The sequence below is a fragment of the Hirundo rustica genome, chromosome 3 (assembly GCF_015227805.2).
Source record: "Hirundo rustica isolate bHirRus1 chromosome 3, bHirRus1.pri.v3, whole genome shotgun sequence".
Lineage (NCBI taxonomy): Eukaryota > Metazoa > Chordata > Aves > Passeriformes > Hirundinidae > Hirundo > Hirundo rustica.
This window is the reverse complement of record NC_053452.1, coordinates 47,563,973-47,587,447: the sequence shown is the minus strand read 5'-3', so window position 1 is coordinate 47,587,447 and position 23,475 is coordinate 47,563,973. Positions and strand designations below refer to the sequence as shown.

The following is a 23,475-nucleotide window of genomic DNA, read 5'->3' as shown; positions in this document are numbered from 1 at the left end:
AAAACCTGCTCAAAAAGCCAGAAAATCAATTACCAAAATGAATGATTAGTTTTTAAAGAAGAAATTTGCAGCAAAGGAGCCTTACTAGGACCTCTAAAGGGTACTGTGCTGTTTAATAAACATGAGGCATCAATGTTCTCAGATAGTAACACCACTTAAAAGCTGACCACAAACACATAGAAAAGGATCTCACAAATACTCAGTGTCAATATATGCAAAGTAGATGGGGAAAAAAAAGAACCCAGACTGTAAAAGTCCTGTGATGCATACAAAATTAGCAACTGCTACCCCCAAAAAGATACTCAGATTTTTTTCATAGTTCCTTGAAAACATAAGCTCAAAAATTAGCAGCAGTGAAGGGCAAACAAAACATCAGCAACAATACAGAAAAAAACAGATCCTGAAAGAAGATGATGTGACATCTTGGCACGGGCATAAGTTGCACTGAGATCTTGAATGCAGCAGGCAGAGCTAGTCAGTCACCTCACAGGCAAAGAGAAGAAAGAGTCATGGACTGTAGACTGGTGACAAGGAAAAATCAAAGGAACAGATAACATGCATGAAAGCTGTTCCAAAGAAACCTTTCAGTTTGAAGTGAACTAAAGCAATAAGATAAGAGATACACAAAAAATACCTAATGAGCCCCCAGTGCCACTCACCTCAGCTTTTTATTTTTATTTTATGGTTATCTACACATGAGATCAGGTACAAAGCTAGATCTCCACTTGTTCAAATATAACATATAGTTTTAATTGATTAAAAACAAACAAACAAACAAAAAACCCCAAAACAAACAAATAAACCCCCAACAACCTGATAAAAATACAGTTATAGGTATACTGAAAAAAAAAGTTTTAGCTATTTTTCTTGCAATGATACTGAATCCTGTTTTTAACTACCTTGTATTTAAATCATTAGTAGCTATACACATACAAGTGGCATTAATTTTTGAATGCAAAATTTTTGTATGTATAAATGTATTGAAATCTAACAAACACATGAAAAAATCACAAACTGTTGTGGCAAACATCCTGTTCTTTTGTTTTAATGAAAAATTACTTTAACTGTATTACTGGAAGTTCTTAATTAATAGGGAGTTCTTAATTTTAATAATGCTAGAACCTCTATGCACTTCAGCAATGTATAATAGTATCACCAGTGGAAAATACTTCTGCTATGATAGAGAGACAAGGTGCTCTTTTTCTCCCTCCTGCCACCCAATTTTTACATGGTACTAATTTGAATAGCACACATTTTGTTGGTTTTATGCTAAGAATTTTGTAATCATCCCTCTTCTGAGTGAGTACGCAGTACACAAATGAGAAATAACAGTACTTTTTTTTTCTTTTGGGAGAAAAGAATGTTCCTGAAACTTTTCACTAACTTTCAAAGTTAGATCAGACTTGCAAGAAAAACCCCATGGTTTCAACTGAAACAACAGACAATGCAGTTACATTTTCTTACAAAACTTCTCCATTAAATTACATTCATATGTTCTTAACAACAACAAAAATCTTTAATTATCCAAACTGTCCAATGTGGCAGTAATTAGTCTCTGCTGATTCAAATATTGTGAAGAAAACTCAATATTATTTTCCTCATTAAAAACCCTAAACTTATGTTCTTGAAAGTGCATTTTGCATTTTAGACAAAAATTATATAATTCCATAAATTTGTTTTAAAGTGTAAATTACAAAGAGATACATGACATAAAACATTCAGTTCCTTTCTTGGTGATGCTAATACTTCTGTCCTTCATTATCTTGATGTATGGTACATATATTAAAAGAAAATTATAATTGAAGTGGTATTTATCCCTTAACAAGTGTTGCTACTGCTTTATTGACCTCTGGTCACTGTAAACTAGGTTTCAGAAAATCGTAGAAGACAGAAGGGGGACTAGAGGCATGGTTTAAATGCTTAGAACTGCCTTTCAGGACTTTCACCCAAAGGTCAGGGGTTTATGCCACATCCATTGGAAACTCCACTGGAAACTCCACCTGTCTCTAAGGACCTTCCTCCCTAACTATGTCTGACAGGAGTGGCCAGACAAGGGCTCCAAAATCACTACTCAATACAGAACACTGTGGGCAAAATAACAGCATCAAAGCAGTATATATATGTGACACTCTAAATTAACTCTAGCATGTATTCTATAAAAGTAATTTTGTATTCCATTGTTTTCCTTCCCAATAATTTCCTAATAGGAGCTTGTAAAGTAATTATAAGCAAATAAAACATGTAAGAATACAATCTAACAGCAGGCATAATGTAATGAATATGGTAGTATAAAGTCAAGAAGAAATGGAGGAATAAGACTCAGAATTATGGTGTGAAATTTTGAGGAAGTGCTAGTACAGTACATGAGACAAAAACTGCTGAATCAAACCAATCTTTACTTGGGTGTGTCTCTGAAGGATCTAAATAGGTGTTTGGAAGAGCTATCAGAGGGGAAGTTTAAACCATAATCTTTTAGGGTTTGGGGTGGTAGCTTGTGAAATATTTGATTAAGAAAAAAAGAGGAACATTTAAAGAATTTCAATTCTCTACTAATACACCAGAAGTAACAGATAAAGTTACAGACTTTGTAATTAACCTGCCCTGATTGCAACCATTCTATTTATCATTAATTTAATAAATAAATACAGACTTGCCACCTAACAGAAAAAAGGTCTGCATATCTTCCTACAGCCAACATTTTCCTCCATAACTTAAATGGACAGAAATAACAATTTTGGGCAGCAGCTTTACTTACACTTTCTAGTGTAACAGTGGCTAGACAGCTTGATCCAATCACGTATTCTTTTGTCCTCGTAACTTTTTTAATCAGATATCTTTTAGGAGGGTACTGAAATATTTGTGAAGAACGGGTACTGTAAGTTTCAAATGATTGTGCTTGTGCTCACACATTGTTGTTAGGATAAATAATGCTCGGATCACCTCTGGACTCTGTAAAATAAACTAATCCTGAGTCTTATTTTCCAGATGTTCAGTCATTCTGTCCTGATTGCTTTCCATTTAGAGCACCTCTTGGACCCAGAATACATGATAGTTCAATACACAAATAATTCCTGCTCAGAGCACTGAAATAATGCAGTGTAAGAGACATTTTATCAACCTTCTCTAGTGACATAATTTAGTTAAACCTTTGACAAAGTCTCTCCTTACTCATCATTTCTACTTGTCAGCATGAGTGGTCAAGAAAACAAATCCAAGATTTTCTCTTGTTCTTTTGTCACTAATAGTCAAATACTAAAGAATAAACATTTTTTTTTTCTTGCTAACATTTAAAGTATGTTCACTTCCTGAACATCTGTCTTGAATTCAGGGCAGAAGATATGTTTGTTGTACAAAGTTGTACTGCTGTTAGCAGAACAAACTCTGCTGCAGATATAACTTCCAGTAAAATAAGCTTGAGTCCAGATTACAAGGTTGGTTTTTACCAGCTGTTAGGTGAATCTTTCTGCCCTTTGAGTAATTGCTTTTTCCTATTTAATTCTTTTTTGAGGCCTGTAATAGACAGTGTCTTGCCCTTCCCTTTTCCCCCTGCAGATATCAGAGTGGGACAGGTAGTTCCCTCAAATTCTGCAGACTACCAGTGTCCTAGAGAGGGTGGATAAATGACTTGTTAAATGAGGAAAATGAGACATCATCCAAAATTCAGAGGCAGAAATCTCTAAACTACTTCAGACAGAGCCAGGGAAACCACAAGGTGCTATGCAAAATTTTAAAGAAAAATAGTTAAGAGTATCGTAGCAACACAGTTCCTGGAGTGACAAACCTTACTGAGAGAAAATGAACTAGAAAAGATAACAGACAACTTCTAAAGACAAAGAGCTGCATATTCCATTTTTGAGAAACTTTTACTTTCATTATTTACAAGGCATTCTTAGAACTAAGACTATTTTCATGTACCAAGAAATAATTTCATATATGAAATAAATACTAGATTAAAATTTCACTGTGTAATAAATTTAATATTTAGCTGCACAAAATATAAAATTTGCCTTTTTTCCTGGCTTCAGTTTAATTTTTTCCTTCAATTTTTATACACACACAGAAGAACTTTTGCTATTCTTACGGCACTTATTACAGTTGTAAACACAGAGGAAGATACACTGTTTCTTTATAAATAAGGAGCTTGGGGAAGGCACTGACAAACTTTTTATCTGCACTATGGCTGCATTTTCAAACAGTTGTTATATTTCAAGTGCTGACAGACAGCTTGAACAAAGATACCTTATTTACAAGGACAGTCCCTAAATGCAGACACAGGCTTAACGTGTAATTATATTTTAATGTATAGGGTGTTCATCATAGGTTACTCTATGCAGTTACACCAGAATCTTCTTGTATTCCTAATCTGAGCACACTTTACAACTCTGAAGTGTTAGGAAAACTCCCAAAAATATTAATGTTAAACCCCAAGTCTTTTCTCTAGGAAGAAAATCTGATTTATAAAGGAAAAAGAGGTAAGCAGTGCTTGTTTGGCTTTTCTCAAGTTTGGGCCACATCATGCAGCCAAATACAGCAATATTTCCAGTGGGAACATAATACTGGATAAAGGATATTTGCAGTATAGTGAAAATAAAAAAGCAAGCAAAATGCCTGGATAAAGTGTTTTGCACAGTTGATAGATGATTGCCAAAAAAACCTAAAAAAACCCAGGCATCAGTAAGACCTTGTGTGAAATCAGAGAAACCACGAGTACTCATTTTTGTACTAGTAACAGAGAAAGGGCACTGCAACCAAAGAGACCCACATTTCTTAAAGCGTTTAAGAAATACTTTAACAAGTGCCTTGTCTGCATAAAATAGATGGGAATTCTGTTAACAATTAGAATCTACTAAAAAAATCCCCACAACAATAAAAATTAACCTAGCAAACTTTGAAGCACTACTAGAAACACACCCTAGAGTTCAGAACAAATGTGCTCTGATTATTACAACTACTCCTTCCACACTTTAAAACTATTTTAAAAGCAGACAGGCTCTGGGCATTTGTCTTGCTAAACCGATCTCCAAAGCTGGAAGCAGACAAATGCAATTCTACAAGCAGACGCTTAACAACCATATAATAAAAGAAATCTATTTCAGGTGTATTACAATATACTGAGATCTTCTATTAAATGTTACACCCAATCAGATATGCAGACAATATTCTTGCAGACAATATTTCATCATTATTTTTGTATCTTAAAAAGCAAATAAAGCTACACCAAGAACACCAACCAAAGAACAAAAATTTTACAGGACATTAAGATACAACATTTGACCACTCTTAACCTATTTTAAGGTCTTCATCTAAACACAATATGATTTAAAACTTGAAATCCTAAATTTATCGGGTGAATTAGTACCCAGCATAATTGTTTTCCCTTCTGTCCATGTAGGACTTCAAAATTTATCAAAAGCACCAGAAAAATACAGCACGGTAAGTAGCATGCAAAACAAGAAATGGAATATCACTCAGCACTGAAAGTTTCTCTCTCCTTCTGCATGCCTTTCTGAGGCCAGAGGAAAAAAAAAAAAGATTACATTTCTGTGATTTGCATGACCACTGCATCCTAAAAATATGCTTATATATGATATAGAGAATATTTACAGGAAAGCTATAAGTTGACTAGTACCAAAATTGTCAGGATGCAGGTGGAGGAAAGTTTCATCTGACTGTGTTCCTTATTTATGGAAAACAATTGCTTGTATTGTACTGGGATATGCGTAAATTTATGTCAGTGTACATCAAACATGGAAAAACCCCAAGACCACAACTAAAACCCTGGGCCAGGGGACAAAAAACACTGATCACATTTTTTACTGTATTCACTGTCATACAACTTAAATATTAATGTATAAAGATGCAAATACATTAACTGACTATTTTTCTTAATGCAGGCACTTGATCATTATTTGAATCTTTGTTAGTACATTTTTGTTAATATGCTCAAATTAAAGCAGAAAACCCTACATGTTAAAAGTCTCAAAAATACGTAAACCCTTTATTTTTAATAAGGAATTAATAATGTAATAAAGGTAAAGCTAAATACTTGGGGTTGTGAGCCTATAATTTATGCATGCACACTATGGCTAGATCACTTAGAGACCTCTGCATGGAGTGACTGATGCCAGAAATACTTCTGGGCAATATCTCTATTTTCATTGCCCCCACCATTTATTTCTTGCTTCTCACCACATTTTCTCCATGTCTATTTTATGTTCATTAAAAAAAAAAAAAAAGGAAAAAGCCACAAAAACTTCAAAAACTTCTAGTACCAACCATTTCCACAAATTCCCCCACCAGAAAAAAGTTCTCATGTTTGTTCAATCTCTTCTGCACAGCAAGGGAATAAAAAAGCCTACTAAATTCCCTTTTGCAAAGCCTTTTGGTTTTAGAAAACAGCTATTGAAAGAGGAATATACAAAATCTGCACACAGCTCTTAGATGATCATGTGTGCTTAATATTGTAATAGGATAAAGGTTAAGAATAATATTGTTTGACCCCTTCAACTACTGACATTCATGCCATGTTATTGTTAGTGTTGCATGTTAAGCAAGCAAATTTTCAATGAACTTGTGTTGGCTTTACCACAGACACAGATGTTAGGCGGACTCCTTTTTTCATAAGGTTCTCATTATTAACTGAAACTAAGTTGAATATTTGACTGAAGGAAAGGACCATATCATTGTTTTCAGATTTTGCTCTATGACTTAACTGAACTACATCTGCCAGCTTTGGAAATACCAAGTACTTCTTGGCGCCAGTACTGGCGCCTTGCTCTATGACTACCATCTTAAGCGCTTCAGTTTGAGGAAGTCCAGTAACCATCAAAACAGTTTAATAAAACCTTAAAACTGTGATTACGAGTTACTCACTAGCTGACAGAGTGCTCTCAAATTTGTTCTATTTATAAATAATTTTGCAAAATAAGCAATGCATAGTAAACTGAATGCATGGCCATAAATATGTAGCCTAGAAAGTTCACAAGATGTTTTTTTGATTTATGAAGTCTGTGTTATACTTGAAACCACATTTATTTAATAGATAGGCTGGCACTTCACAGGATAATTCAATCTGCTTCAAATCTATCCAAAGCCTTTGGGAAACATAAGGGATGCTCTGAATATAAATGCAATTCCACTTTTCACCTTTTTGCACTACTGTCTCTTAACATAAATGTGAAAAGTATTACATTCCCCTAAAAGATCTCTCTTTGTAAAAAATGCTGTTGAAGATGAAAGAACGACACAGTTTGTGCTAACCTAAATATCGGAACTATTTTATAAAACAAATAAACTAAACATTATAATTCACTTTTCTGGATATATCCCAAGGTTATCTAAATTGAAATAAACACAACATCATTTTTTCTTCCTCGAAAAGGCCAAAAATCAAAGTGTCTATATTATATACCACTTACACAGTTGATGCTGAAAGGGGAATATAAATGCCGGAACAAGGTATTTTTAGAAAAAATAGTGTAAAAAAGGCCTCATATATATTTATTTTACATATCAAATGATATAAATATTTAGCATTTCCAAATAATTATGTGATCTGAAAATAATCAATAGTTATTTCACTTACCATGCTGAATGTCCTTCATGTCTAAATGAAGGCTAGACATTAATATCCCAACAGCTTGAGATCTTTTGTTACTTAACAACTTGACAACCTGCCAGGAGAAACACAAGTATTAATATATTATGGAGGATAATATACAAGATATTTTGCATTACTAATGACATACTCAAGAAATAGTTCATTATGGTGTATATATATATGTACACAAACCCAAGCAAATTTATTATTTTTAAAGTTTGCTTCCGCTGTATAAATCTATTACAATCATATGTAACTGTCACCTAGTTGAATTTAATCCTAAAAGAGTTACTATAAATGTTCCCCTAGTCTTCCTTCTTCATTAGGATGCGCACTTTTCTTCACACTGGTGTTACTAAGTGTATGAAACACACTGTCAAATAAAAAAAAAATCCAACTGTGTCTATCTTGGAATTGCTTTGGTTTCCAAAACCACACAATGATTTCCATCTTTGATGTAAGTTAAAACTGTGAGAATTTGCATTTTATTTGAATGTTTGACGTAGTAGGCGCCAATATGAATTTTATTTTAAAATCAAAATAACCACGTACACGTTGGGGTTTTCTTTGATCACTTTAGGGATTATAAAAGGTCAGAAAGCTTTTTTTGTTTTCAAAATAGAAAAAGAAAAGCCCACAAAAATCAAGCATTAAAATGACTTGCTTTAGGGGGTTAAAATCAGTGATTAAAATAGACTTTCATACTCTGGTTTCGCACGCATAAAAGCGGCATGTAATTCACAGGCTATCTTACATAGGACTCCAAGTTGCTTGAATTCAGCTTGATGTAAATTTTGTATCAGTCTTAGGAGAAACAAGTAATGCCAGAACAGGACTCTTATCTGTAAAACGACATAATTCTAGATGAAATAATTTTCAATGCCAGGATTCAACCATTGCATAGAAAGAGGTTAATATTTACTCAGCATAGGTTTTACACTGTACTAAATGCACTGATGAAAACCTTTGTGAGTCACTTGGAGGAAGAAAGAAAAGACATATAATTAAAATTGTTAGTTCATATCAGGAAGCATATACATATTTTTTGAAGTTACACTGCTACCACTGTAGCATCAAGAGTCTGTATTATCTACAGCCCCACTGGCAAAATTATTTAAAAATTAATCAATTAAGAGAAAAGAGATTAGAAAAAGTAGGATTAAGTTATCCAGAGTAAAGAACTTCATGATCCAATTCACATCTTAAAAATTTTAAAAAGTACCCCGATGTTTTCCCTGTGATTCCCTATTCATTGCCAACTTTGATTCACTTACATTTTCAGATACAGGTCTGTACACTGATGTTTGAACAGAAGAAGAGAAGGAAGAGCCCGACCCTGAACTCTGCCACTGGAGCTACTTGGGAAAGGAAATTCGAGAAACTCAACTGTACTTACAGTATAGGTTTTCTGAGGATGTGGTTGGCTGGTCAACTGTTTAATTTTATTTTTTCCCTTCTTAAATCTTCATAACCATTGATTATGAAGATATTTTATCCCCCTTTACTCATGGATGCCAAACTAGCTGCAGTGGAGTGAAAATATAGCTGCAGAAGCCCTGAAGATAAGGGACTAATGTCTGTGTCACGAACATGAACAGCCAGATCACTGTGCGGCCAGCCAAGGATCCTTGGTAATAACATGCTGTGAGAAGCAACAGGATGTGGCTGGAAAAGGGGGCCTTATGGGGGTAGGGCAGCAATTTTCTGTGACAGAAATCCTTGGTCTGGCTCCTGGAGATAAGCACAGCATGGTACAGTGCACATGCAGGAATGAGGGTGAGAAAAAGGATTGTTGACCAAAATCCAAGCCAGTAGAGGGGGATTAATACACCAGAGACCCCTCCAAAACCCTCCAACCCATTTCCAGAGAGGTCTAGAGGAATGAACTGTGCATGATAACTGATTTGCATAAAAAGCAAGAAGCTTATCTCCAGGGCGGGGAAAACTTACCAAAAAATAAGTACCCCCATGAAGCTCAGATATACATGCTCCAGGACTCTGGACATCCCATTAACTGGATGGACACTGGAGCAAGGACTGGTGATCTTTCTCCCTCGCCCTCTCTCCAATTTATCTCACTCACTCTACCTCTTTATTCAAAACCCACCATTGTGTGCTTATACTAGAAAATAAGGGAATAACATATCAATCTCGGTGACAAATGTATAATTTGCTAATAAAGCTTTCTAAGCTTTTACAGACCTTCTAACTTTTGTCATTCCTTTACGAGCATGAGCATCTGCACACGGGTGTGTTCCCTTCCCTTTTGGGGTGGGATGCCTCAACAGCAAAAATACTGCTCATTAACAAAAAAATTTAACATTGGAAACAAGTATGCCATAACTGATGTTCACAAGGTTAAAGACCTATATTCAAGGCATAGTTACTGATATCACCTGTCAAAAATTAACACGAAATTCTTATGTACTTTTAATCCATTTTAATACACTATTAGGAATTTAAAACTGAAGTCAAATGGACTGAAATATGATAGGATAGCCAGATTTTTCTGAATTCAAATGTAAAACTAATGTAATTCAGAAAAATACTATTAGGATAACCTGCACTAGTCTTCGAATAGGCTATAATCACTCTAAATATTTTTTTAATGCAACAGAAATTTCATTCAAACCTGGAACTGAGATAAAGGTGGGTCAATATGAGATTTTCTTCTTGTAAAGAAAAGTTGTCAATTCTTTGCAGCTACAAAAGGATTGCAAAACAAAGTAGATCTCCGGTAGCACGGTATACACCAAATTTTTCTAACAATTAAGTTGCAATCTGTAATAGCTGCCAAACAGTATCTTTCATTCTATTTAAAAAAAAAAAAAAGTGTACAAAATTTTTAAAAGAACGGAATTTCTTCAACTGATGTTGCTACCTAACCATAATTGCAGGAAAGGCAGAGCAATAAAAGAACAGCATATGCAGTATGCTACATAAAACAGTTCAAACACTTCACCCTAAAGTTGGGTATTCCACCATAAAAAATTGAATTTGGTAAAGAAGATGTTGGGGGAACCTCGATTTCAGCACCTGTCATTATTGTGCTCAAGTGTGAAACATCTTGTATTAGTAGCATAACTAACTTGCTGGTGTCAGCATATAGTGGGAGTCCTTTGCTGCCTTTATTTTGAATTAAAAAACCATCCCAAAGCTGACAAAGTGAAATAAAAATCAAATGCAAACCCATTGCCAAAGTGCTATCAGAAGACAATAGTCACACAAAGAGGCAAGAGTACATCTAAACTTGTATGTTTCCTGTCCCTCAGATTCTGCAAAAACAGTAGAAATGGAATTGATTCGGGACACTATCTTATCCAGGAATAAGACAAAACAAAATAAGAAAATCGAGAGTAAAATAGCTTTGTGATGTGGTCTTACACACACACACACACACAAAAAAAAAAAAAAAAATTACTACTGCATTCAGGTGTGAACCTACCTAGAATCAGCTTGACCTTTCCAAAGGAAGCAGTTCTACCCTTTCCCTCTTGGAGGCCCAAAGAACAAGGATGAGTTGGAGTATGTTCTTGGGAAACTCCCACTTCTAATTCATCACCCATGTACTATTATATTTGTTTCAAATTGTGAAGTCACAGTTTCTATCTTCCATCAGAATTCTAAAGCTCAGTGAGCTACTAAGATCAGGCTTAGACATACAACAAGGGGGTCAACACTAGAATTAAGAAAAAAAAAAAAAAAAAAAAAAGGCAAATAAATGAACAATGCTGTTGTTATGCAGGCTAGAACATGATTCCTGTGCAGGGAGCAGGACCAGACTTAGAGACCTAGTAGATCCTTTCAAGTCCTGGTTAAAAAGTTAGCAGGGAAAAGAAGCTGCTTTTTCTGAAAGTGAGCTGATAGCCATAGTTAATTGCTGAGTGCCACATCTTGACAGTGATTAGAAGAAAAACAAAACAAAAAAGCCACTGTCCACATGAAGAGTAAGTTATCTTTGCTGCCAAAATTCTGAATCATGATGATATCAAAAGGGTGACAAAGAGCATGACTGTCAGGTGAAAGGCTGCAAAACAGCAATAGATAGAGCAGTTTCACATAGCAGCTATCAACTTTCTCTAGTTTTATTTAAAATGTAGGGTTTATGTCAACTTTTATACTAATCTCTATTATGCAATTCATTCCCATTTCAGTCAATTGCGTGAATACTAGAGTTTCCTCCAATAGAATGGATGTAACAATACGGCACTAATTCAGAAAATATGAATATTAGCATAAATGCCTAAAGCGATTCCCACATTTAAAATACAACAATAAAATAAATCAGCTGCATAGTCTGGGCCTACAGGCTACAGACGAGTGACGCCATTTAAAGGCAGAACAACAAAAGTTCGATAAATCCAATCTCTACAAGATCTAAAGCCTCAGACACAATACACAGCTCCTTTTTAGTCTGGATTCTGGAACTCTACTTTAAACAAAATTTTAAAAAAAATAAATAAAAAGGGAAGCTAGAGATATTATCTGCAGCCTGAAGTCTAGGACAAACTTTCTAATTGTTGAGTGGTCCTCATTGTTGAGCAGAAAACAAACTACATGCCAAATTTGTTCCCGATTGTTTAACACAAGCAAAAACAGTTAAAGAAATATTTAGTTGAAACGTAATGCAAGACACATGTTTGATGAGAACCCCTAAGCAAAAAATATGAGGATTCCTTTTCCCCAGAATAATATTTAGTTAATGCATGGAATTTTTCAATGATTCTTGCTTTCTGCTTCTGATTTTCAGCATTTAGAAAAATTATCCTGAAGTTTTCACTGGTTAAGAAAACACTACTGTACAGTACACAAAGTCACATGCAGGAAACCCCACTTTACAAAGACCTATTGCTCATACATGTGGCAAGGGAGATGCAGCAACAACAAAGTTCCAAATAAAACATTGAGAGACAGGATCAGGGCATTAATGCTGTCACCTTTTCACTAGGCATTGTGACAACAAGTCTTTTCTGCAGATTCAAGTATATTCCTAATGTAAAATGGGCAATCACAGAAGTGGACCCATCATATCTTTCCCATGTATATCCTTCTTATAACAGAATAATACACTCTTACAGGTGGAGGGGTTTGTGTGTTGTGAGTTTTATTTAACCTTTTGTTTACCTTTTTATGAAGGTAAATTCAGAAGTAACTTCTGCCTAGTAATGGCAATTGTGAGAATGGAAACAGGGACTACTTCGATTACTGTGGCCAGTTTTGTGTAGGAGATAAAAAATTTTCCATCTAAAAAAACCCCAAACCCTATCCCCCCCCAAAACTAACACCCTGTCTAACAGCTGTCTAACAATATATCCGTACTGATGGCACATAATGATTTAACTGAACTAACAGAGCATCAATAACAAAGCATAATTTTCAGCATCTCTCTATCTCCTAACCAAAATGGAAATCCCTCTGGAAACAAACAAGTTTTCTTACGCACTGAAGAATTTCATAATCTATATCATTCTCTTTCTCATATAATTTTAGATGCAAGTTATTGACATGTTGTGCAAATTAGTGAAGTCAAGCAGCCATGTCTGAAATTTTATGCTTGAGGGGAGCAATGAAACATAATATTTACTTTTCATACATTTTCTCTATTACCCTGTTGTGTTATTTCATAAATAAAGCTTTTACCAATATGGATGAGAAACAATTCATGTCCTTTTTTGCTGTTTTAGCACTAAAATGGCACTGTTTGACATTAGCATCATAAAACTATTACTGTAGGAGTAATTTTTTACTAAGAGATTGATGCCCCAGTAAGTATTAATCATTTACAACATTAGGTGAAAAGAAATACTTAGACTGCTTAAATTCAGTTAGAAACTAGTTAAGCTAGATAAGGATTCTGTTCCTCAACAGAAGACTGAGCAATTGTAAAATGTACAAGAATGTACAAAAACAAGAACCACATTCTAACCACTCTAAGGACTGGAGTGGCATTTTATTTCCAGAAGTATTCTCTTCCCACAGCTTCTTTATGGCCAACTTAAAATTAAAATATCCTGAAATCATAATCTAAACTGTTTCATTGATACATCTTTTATGCACCTAAGATTTTTGAAATCAAATGAAGTTTTAGCAAACTACTATTTATATTCTGGAGTGGAAAGAGTGTTTAAAATCTTAATGTCAATAGATTCATAGTGGACTTTCCACAAGAGAAAATCTTTAACATTTTTTTCATTTATATGATAGATTGTAAGGGTCTGTGATAGAAAAGTTCATTGAAGTTACTTCAATAATATTTTCCAAAAGTACAGTTAGAGGATTACCAGTAAAATTTCTAAAATGATGGTTCAAAAGTTAGGAAAGTAACCTATGCAAGTTAGCTCAGTCTGTTCCAAATCCTTATTATGCTGACTGATACCAAGGTTTTCTGATTATGTACCATTTTTCCACTGAACACATTCAATGTATGCTGGCCAATGTTTGCCATGCAAGTATACTCTTAATATCGCATTTACCATCATTCTTGAGTATGTGGCCTTAATCATGAGACCATTTTCTTCCTGCTCTACTAATTAATTCATATTTTGAGTGCTGCAACAATTGCTATAAAGCAATTTTTAACACAGGTAACAGCTTAATTTAATAAGTAATCATTATGGACTGTGCTCATCACATGCAGATGACACGAGCTATGGAAAGGGTTCTTTGGAAAAGACTACCCAGCCACATAATTAAAACTGGTATTGTATCTACATGGCACAGCTGAACAAGACACAAGAGTGAGTTTTACCCTCTGCTTGGGTCAAACAGTTCAGGTTTGATGAGATTGACAATTTGGTTTAAAGGATCATCCAGGTTAAAAACACCCCAGTCTCACAGAAAGTTTCTGAGTGAAATTACTTTAGACAGAATAAGAGGTGACACAGAATCATAGCTAATATGCTCTATATTTTCAGCTGTCAGATCTCCTCAGTTATTCACTCCTTCCCCAGTTACTTTTCTTAATCTTCCTTTGTCTCCCTCCTCTTGGCTCTGGTTTTCCAAACTACCAGTAAACTGTCGAAAAAATCTTCAGGATTATAGCTAAAGTCCCTCCCAAGCAACAGAAACAGACCTATAACCTGTAAAGCGTCAAAATTCAAGACACCATCTATACAACTAAAATATATATATAAAATAAAATTTCTCCATAATTCAAGTCTATGAAATTATGCGGACAAGAGCAAAACCAGACCTTGTTTCCTTTCTTAACATTGGCAAAATGTAGGAGACACAAACTGGGGGAAAAAACCCAAACCAACAAAACTTGTAGTCTAAAGAGCTGAATTTTGGCAATGTTATAACAGGGATTTCTAATGAAAGTCAGACCACTTTAATAGGTAGGAATGGCAGCCCCACCTACAATACAGCCTATAAAGTACTTCCTTTGAAGATTTAGTAGGCATTCCCGTTGAGCGAGCTTGCACACATTTACCGCAGCTGCGAATTTGATATATATGCATTAACAGAGCAAAATAAATCACAGCTTTTGCCATAGCACCAAATAAGAGGTGGTAAGAATAAAATCAGCTTCATTCACAAATAAATAATAACACTTCATTCTTTGTCGTTCTTTAAAGTTCTGGAATGGATTTTAATGCAGCTTTCATTCAATGCTAGGTGTAATATTGATTTTTTAAAAAGCATTAATTTACATTGTATTACTTGCAGATGATCATGCTGAGAAAACAATTACAACCAATAGTTGGGGAGGGTGAAATTAACTCATTCATTAACAAAAAAACCCCCAATCTACCCAGAGCAATAAGAATAATTTTGCCACTTTAAAAGTGCTCACTATTCAGAAATAATTATATCATGCATATCTATATACATATACAACAAACATATGCATACACTCTCTGGCTTAGAGAATTAAAGCCCTGTGTGCAGAACAGCAGTGTACTTCAAAATCATTATTCTTTCACTCACTAAAACATCCCAAATCTATCAAAACTTTCTCCAGATTAGCTAGAATTCTCCCTCCTGCCATGTACAAAAACACATTTTTATTTTAGCTTGCAATAAAAAGTTTCATTAAAATAATATGTTTATAGAGAGTACCAAGTACTTTATACATTTGAAAGTTATCTGTACATTTTTTCATGACTACTATTTCCAGTGTAGCCAGTACTTTACATCCAATCCATCTAAGCAATACATTCACTCAGCAGACCCTGCACATCAACACAAGGAGCAAAAACAATTTCCAGACAAGAGCTTTTCTTGAAAGCAGCAGAGTGAGGGTCTTGGTTCTGTTCAGTGCTTCTTAATAGTTCAACAGGTGACAAAACACATCTGCTTTGCATAACATGTCCCTGTAAAAATCACTACAGAAACACCATTTGTAAGATCTTTACAACACCCGTAACTATCATAGAAGCCATGTAAGTCAGTAACCACTTGAACAGCACTTGGTGCTCCCTGTAAAAAACATACTTGTGGAATTACAGCTATGCTTTCCCCAAATAACTGTTTCTTCTCCTAAACATGGATAGACTTCATTATCCAAGTGTTTACTGCAGTATAAATTAAGAGAATTCTAGAAATTAAATTCTGCATTCCAAATTGCTGAGAGGGTGTATGTGGAATATATTTGTGAAGTTGTTCTATTTCAATTGTCTTATGGCAGTACTCTTAAAAGCCCTAACTGGATTCTCACACAAGAGTGTTTAACTTCAACATCTGCAATAAATGATAACTCTAAACACAGTTCTAATGAAAGCCTCTTCATCTGTTTAGTCAATCTTTTCTCCACAGATACTAGAATTCAACAAGCCAGACTTCTCTATTAGTCAATTTCTTTTTATTTTTGAGAGCAGTACATTTGTTTGATTACCAGAGGAAGAGAAACAGAATTCTCTTCTGTGAATTAAGGTGGCTCACAGGAATGTTTGTCCTAGGTACAGCAACTACTTTGATTACTTTAATCTTCTGTGTGGAAATTTCTGTCAGAAAGAACTTGCTATTTTCAAAGAAGTTAAGAACAATCAGTCATTTTAATTTGGCTTTTGCTACTTTTTTTAAATTTACTGACAACATACCTAAATTTATGGCATTGCAAGAAAAAGAAATATTTAGTATTAAAATCCACATCTAATGTTTATTCATAATCATAGTCTTTCTTTAAGCTCTCTTTATGTTACACAAATTAGCAGTCATGCTTTCTACTCTGTTGAGGTATTTTCATCACCAAATGTTATGAAATGTACAGGGACACACAGGATCCCTTTTGCATTCATTTTTTTACTTAAACAACTATGATAGTAATTAAGCTAAGAATAACCATCAAAACCCATTTTTTTTCTAGAAGGAGGAAAGAGAAGCAAAGGTCTTGCACTTTGGAGATTTACTGCAGGACAGCAAGATAGCAGCAGAAGTTTACATTTCCTCCCATCCCAGTTAGTACAGCCTAGTGCAGCACAGTGGTACATGTGTTTGCGCTATCCCTCCCATCCATCCAGAGAAAGGTTTTATCCAAAACCTTGGGATAATCATCGTAACTTCATTACCAGTTCTGTTGCCTGTTGCAAGTTTTTTTGTCAGCGCAGCAAAATACCTGACCAAAAATGGGGGACCAAATCTTGGGGGACAAGATCTCCAGAACCAAGAGGTAGAGAATTAACAGGTTGTATTCAGATATAAGTCTAGTGAGCAGAGATTTTAAAGAATCCCACTTTGGATCCCATGTAGAATAAAGTCTTGTACAGCACTAATCTGCATGTCAAAAGATGATGGAAAAGCAGCCTAGCTTTGAATTGAGTACAGGAACATGAAACCAAGATAAAACAAGAACTTTAACTGCTTTTTAGGAATCCACAGAAGACCATCCCCACCTCTGACCTGAAAGTTTAATTGAAAATTACTTAGCATACCACCACACAATTTGATTTTTACACAGATACCAAGAAGATTACAGCCAAATAGTCATGTAAACATTCAGATTCAATTATTTTACTCTGGAGTTTAAACTTCTGCATTTTAAAGTATTCTTCCCAATTTTATTATATTGAACACCATTCTGTCTCAAGAAACTGGTTTGATTAATGTTGGATTTTTCCCAGCTGTGCTTGTCATTTATTGTCCGTATAAACTTCATATTCTTTATATACATAAACACAACACAAACTTAAAACCATTCTGATTGGTATAACACTAGGAATTAGATTCTGAGGCATAATTTTTCTCTGAAGTCATGGTATTTCATATGCAACTCATTATTTAATGTACAAAATTAATCAGAATAATATATATACTACCCTTGCACATCTGCAGTTAATTTCAAAGCATCATATATGCACCTAATTATTTTAATATTATTTTTGTTAAAGTGGATAAAGCAAAGATATTTTAAAGAAAATAGATACTTGAAAAATAATTTATGAAAAAAGAAATCTTCAGCCTTTAACATGTATAGCTTTGAAATCCATCCTACATTCTCTCCTTTTCTTATTTTTCTTTAGTAGGTACTTATATATAGTAACAATTCCATACCAGACATAGTTCATCTCAGCTGCATGCAAAAATCTGTCTTTAGGTAAAAAACAGCCTAGAAAAAATTTGAAATTAAATGAGTACTCACTTGTTTAGTCTTTGTTTTTGTAATGGTGTCCGAAATGGGTTTCTTCCTCTCTTTAACAGCTGTTTTAGAAAACAGTTCTTCAAACTCATGATAATCTATGGAAGGCTCTTCAATTTTTTCCCACACAAGTGAAGCACTAGAATCTCTAAAGTTAAGCAAAAGACCTATGTAGGGCAATGTCAAACTAAATAAAGTCATAAATGGAGGAATTCAAAAAACTAAATAGCAATTTAAAAGTTGTTGCCTAAATTCTACTAGAAGCATTTTAATAAGAACTACTGTTGATTCTTCCTCACACTTTGGGGTTTTCCTCTTTTTTCACATGTGATGTGGTCAGGCTTATTTATATTCACCCATTCTACATACATAGGAATAAAAATAGGCTGTATATAGGCTATAAAACATACAGACATGGACAGGAAGAGAAGTAGAAATAGACAGCTATTTACATACGACCTGGGTGACAGAGGCAAGGACTTGAAAAGAAAGAATAAATTCATCATTAAATAACAGCAGACGGGGTTTTTAATTACTACTCAGAGATAAAAGGAAAATATTTGTAAGGAAACTTTTTCCATGACCAGTAATGAACTCTTACAAAAAAAGCCACCAAAAAACATCAACAACTGAAACCAAGTCATACCAACGTAAGGGCTATCAGAATCTCTTTATGCAAATAAATTGCAGATTGAATCTGAGTCTGCTGAGTGTACAAGGTGAAAAAAAAGGGTATTTCTAAGTCACTGAAGAGAGGAAAGAAGGATAGAATGCATTCAGAATGCATTCGTCTAGAAGGGAGACACTACCGAAATTTGCAAGCTGCTCCAGAGACCAATTCTACTTGGAAATTTGAGGGGAACCACAAATAAGACATTTCGGAAAAACGTTTCACAGAACACTCGGTGGCACACCGTCATCCCCAGATCTTTGATCTACACGTGACACATAGCCCCAAAGGACTCTGGAAATGCTACTATCAAAGAGCTTCCGTGTGTGTCACCCTGGTTTTTCTGAGTTTTTTAAAGCCTTTTGATTGTTCATAAGATGGAGTCAGACTTTTTAGCTTCTGCGCAATATTAGTAGCAATTTTTGCCTTTTCTCACACATGTAACATAAACAAATCCTTTGTTTTTCATTCTCTGTCCTTTGTTTGCATATTTCTAACCTGAAAACAATTGTAACTGACAGCTGGTCTGGCCATTCAGCTGGGAGGTGATAACTCCAGAAGCCAATCCACAGCCAGACCCACAAATATATAAAAAGTAAGAAATAAACAGGCAGAGGGGCTCTCGGCCTTGGCTCAGCCTTGGGCTCTCTCGGAGGAACAACTCTGCCCTGCAAATCTCTGGTTGCTTTGCGTGTCGCGATCACACGTGTGCAAATAATTTTCGTGCCCTTTAAAGAAAATGGGTACCCAATTTACATACCCAACTACACACAAAATCCTATTTGCACCGATGTTCTCGCAAAGACCTACCTAGATGGAAAGACTTTTGCTAACAACAAACAATACTACCAAGACAGCCATAAAGTAAAACCACCACTCTACACAACTCTATGACTTACCTTTTACTATGGAGCTGAATTCTTGTCCAGTAAAGAGGCTTCATTGGCCGAGAAGGCTCTATCACATGTTTCCTGCTCCCTTTCTCCTGATTCATCCCCATTGCAAATAAACCAGATGGTAATGGAGGAGGAAGAAAACCCTGTGGGGCTGGTGGGTAGCTGCTGCCCTGGACTGGTGCTGGTGCACTTCCAGGCAATGGTGGTGGGGCCAGAGGAGCCATCCCCAACCCAGGCAAAGGAGGGGGTGGTGGAGGGACACCAGCACCAGGCAGAGGTGGTGGAGGGGGCACAGCTACACCAGGCAGAGGCGGTGGAGGGGGCGGAGGGGGCACAGCTACACCAGGCAGAGGCGGTGGAGGGGGCACTGGTACACCGGGCAGAGGCGGTGGAGGAGGCACTGGTACACCGGGCAGAGGTGGTGGAGGAGGAGGAGGGGGCACAGCTGCACCAGGCAGAGGTGGTGGAGGAGGAGGAGGGGGCACAGCTGCACCAGGCAGGGGTGGAGGAGGGGGAATAGCTGTACCAGGCAGAGGTGGTGGAGGGGGCACAGCTGCACCAGGCAGAGGTGGTGGAGGAGGAGGAGGGGGCACAGCTGCTCCAGGCAGGGGTGGAGGAGGGGGAATAGCTGCACCAGGCAGAGGTGGTGGTGGAGGAGGAGGGGGTGGAATGCCCCCTCCAGGCAGAGGTGGGGGAGGTGGTGGTAGTCCTGCTCCAGGAAGTGGTGGCGCTGGGGGTGGCAATCCCAGGCCAGGGAGAGAAGGAGGTGGAGGAGGGACATCAGCTCCAGGTAAAGGTGGTGGTGGAGGGGGCGGTGGGATACCCCAACCAGGCAGAGGAGATGGGACTCCTGTTCCAGGCAAAGGTGGTGGTAGAGGTGGTGGAGGGAATCCAGGACATGGGAGGAGAGGAGCAGGAGGCAGCATCGGTCTCTCCCCACTTGGCAAATGTGGAGGACAAGGGAGAGGTGACATCATGGCACCTGGGAAAGAGTAGTCCAGGTGTGTCACTGCTGAGACAGCAGAAGAAGGGAGTCCTGAGCCAGGTAGGGGTGGTGGCAGTGGTAATCCTGCCGTAGACAAGGGAGTAACAAAGGAATGGCCATGTGCTCCAGGCAGGGGGGCAGCCTGTTCAGACGCTGGCAGTGATGGGGTAATGCTACATGTGGGCTCTGGGGGCAAGGAAGGGGGATGTTCACTACAAGTTACATCTACAGTACTTAGATGATGATAGGAAACCTGCATTTCAGTCTCTCCTTTAAATGCAAGGGACAAATCAACTTTGGGTCCTGGAAGAGGTGACTGCGGTATACTCTGTACTGATTGGCTGGCATCCAGTGGCACTGAGATTAGCTTCGGTGACAGAATTAAGGATATTTCAGAACAAAATGTGGGCTGTAGTTCTAGAGCTGTCAATTTCTGAGTTGGCCCGTTGCTTTTGCCCCCTTCTAAGTGCAGTGATGGGGGTGGTGGTGGCAGTGCACTCGCTGAAGGCATTGTATGTGTTAAATAATCCTCTGTTGGTGATGTTTGTACAGATCTCGCCTGTGACACAGTCCTGGGTGTGGTCTCCTCTTCATTCCTTTGAAGAGTCACACTGCTGAGTTCCCCAGAGTCTGAATGTGCGTGCTCATTTTCCTGCTCCCTCCCAGCAGTCTGTACCTCTGTGGCAGGAAATTGTTTCTCTAGTTCTGCAATTTTTGTCCTCAGATCCTCAATAGTTTGCTCAAGTTGTTGGATGACACTGGCACGCTCCTCAGATTTCACCTCAAAGTCATCCTTTCAAAGAAAACAAATATTAAGCTCAAAAGAGGGTAACATTCATCACCATGCAAAAAATTAAATTTAGACCAAGAACATTAGACCAAGAATACTAGTATTCAAGAGGTTCAAAAATAAGCTAGTCATGTCAAGGCTTTAAAAAGTGAGGAATCACTTTAAATGGAAGAAGACAGTTTAGGAAAATTACTTACTTCAGTATGACACTACCTTCATCAGTACAAGCTTATTTTAGACTGTGGTTATACTTATCAAAAGCAAAAATCAGTAGCAACCCCTCCCTCCCTGCAAATATCCTGACCAAGAAAACAACAAACTGCTGAGCACGAGTACTGCAAGCATTTGCCTACACATGGATATGAAGCCATGGTGGTGGGAGGGCTCAGCATTACTTTAATTCTGTTAATTGAAAAAATGTTAAGTGTTTCTTTAAAGGGATGCAACATGTGTAACAGACTCAACAGAGTCTTGACTGCTGCATTTCAATATACACCTTAAATAACACAAAACAGATCAGGAATGCAGACCACTACAAATGCTATCTTTTGGAAAAGAGCTAAATCTCAGAACAGAATATGCTTTTCTCCAGACAGCATGGCTAGGGAAGAAAACAAGCAAGAAAAAACTGAGGGAGAACTTTCATCCTACCCCAAATTTATAACTCCTCTGCTGAGTGACAGACTGTGATGGGAAAGTTTCCTGCCTGGAATGGTTGTTCTGTATTTGACAGGTTTCACATTTTTTCCTCTCTTTCTCCTGCCTGCTGTAGAGGAACCATTAACCTTAAAGGTATATTAACTCCCACATTTTTAAAGAAATACTTGTTACAAACTACTAAATTTAATGAGCATGTGTTTTCATCCAAACCTGCCAACAGAAGTGCCATTTGTGCTTATTCAGGACTGATGAACAGGAGATAGTCATGACCTTACAACAAAAAATCTTCTAATAAAAAAAATATTTTCTAGATGCATATATTTACTTTTTAGTACTTTTTTTCTTTTTAAATTAAAAAAAAAATTAGCCAGCTCTTCAAGTACTTAGTTGAATCAGGCTGGTCGTGCAACAGATTTCGCAAGTGGTTACAGCAAAACTTGTTTAGGGCCTTTTTATTCCCTTTTACCAAATCATAAGCATTTAAGATGAGACCATAGGCTTGCTTAACTGGAAATATTTCAAATATTCAGATTATAGGTTTTGTAAGGAAGCTTACAAATAAACATACAATACTTGATATACGAATTGCCTTGATTTTTTCAGGAAAACATATTTTTTCATCTTTTGACACATGAAAGTATGAAAAGTAATTTTTTTTTTTCTAGAAAACAAAGTTATAACTTCCAGCTGGGATTATTAATGAAATATAATGTTCAATAATACTTAAAAAAAATACTTCTGCACAGAATCGGTTTTCAGACATAAAACTTCAACTTCTTATTTATCTTAGAATTTTGTAGTTGTCCTAAAGCAATCCCAGAAGTAAAACAGGAACAATATTTAAACAATTATTGTTTGATTTTGAAGTACCATTACCAAAAATCTTACAATCTCTTAGTTTGTTTGAACTTTCTGGAACAGCAGTTTGAACCAAAAGTTATGCATTACAACTAGGTCTACCTGCCACAGGTTGATGAAAAATGTAAAACAGAGAAAGAAACATAAGAAAATGGACAGTGAAAGAATGAACACAGACATAATAACAAACAGCATAATAAGAAGGAAAAAAGGCATTCCCACTACAAATTACTCATGGTGCTTCAGTGCATCCAGTTTCCTTTAATAACTCAATACTTCATAGCAGCAACAGTTTTGTTGAAGAATTTCTTAATAAAGGAGGAATATAACATTGTTCATCCCTTTGTTTTATCTGCTCTTACCCCATACTAGTCACCTGCAAATACAATAAGGCTTATCAGTTCTTCAAAAGGCAACACTACTGAAGGAAACGTGTTGCT

The 23,475-nt window shown here is 36.4% G+C and overlaps 1 protein-coding gene across 10 annotated transcripts in view; it reads right to left on the bottom strand.

The window, feature by feature from the left end:
* FMN2 (formin 2) overlaps positions 1-23,475 on the bottom strand; it is a 173,898-nt gene that overhangs the window by 82,391 nt on the left and 68,032 nt on the right. For 8 of the 10 annotated variants that reach the window (XM_058419926.1, XM_040059664.1, XM_040059666.2 and 5 more), the window contains 3 exons: positions 19,746-21,520; positions 18,180-18,324; positions 7,586-7,673 (listed from right to left, as the gene is read on the bottom strand). In XM_058419926.1, the coding sequence (XP_058275909.1) occupies positions 7,586-7,673; positions 18,180-18,324; positions 19,746-21,520 (2,008 nt within the window). Of the gene's footprint in view, positions 1-3,541; positions 3,604-7,585; positions 7,674-15,719; positions 17,441-18,179; positions 18,325-19,745; positions 21,521-23,475 lie in introns of those variants that run through there. The other 2 variants (XM_058419929.1, XM_058419930.1) reach the window with 2 other exon arrangements.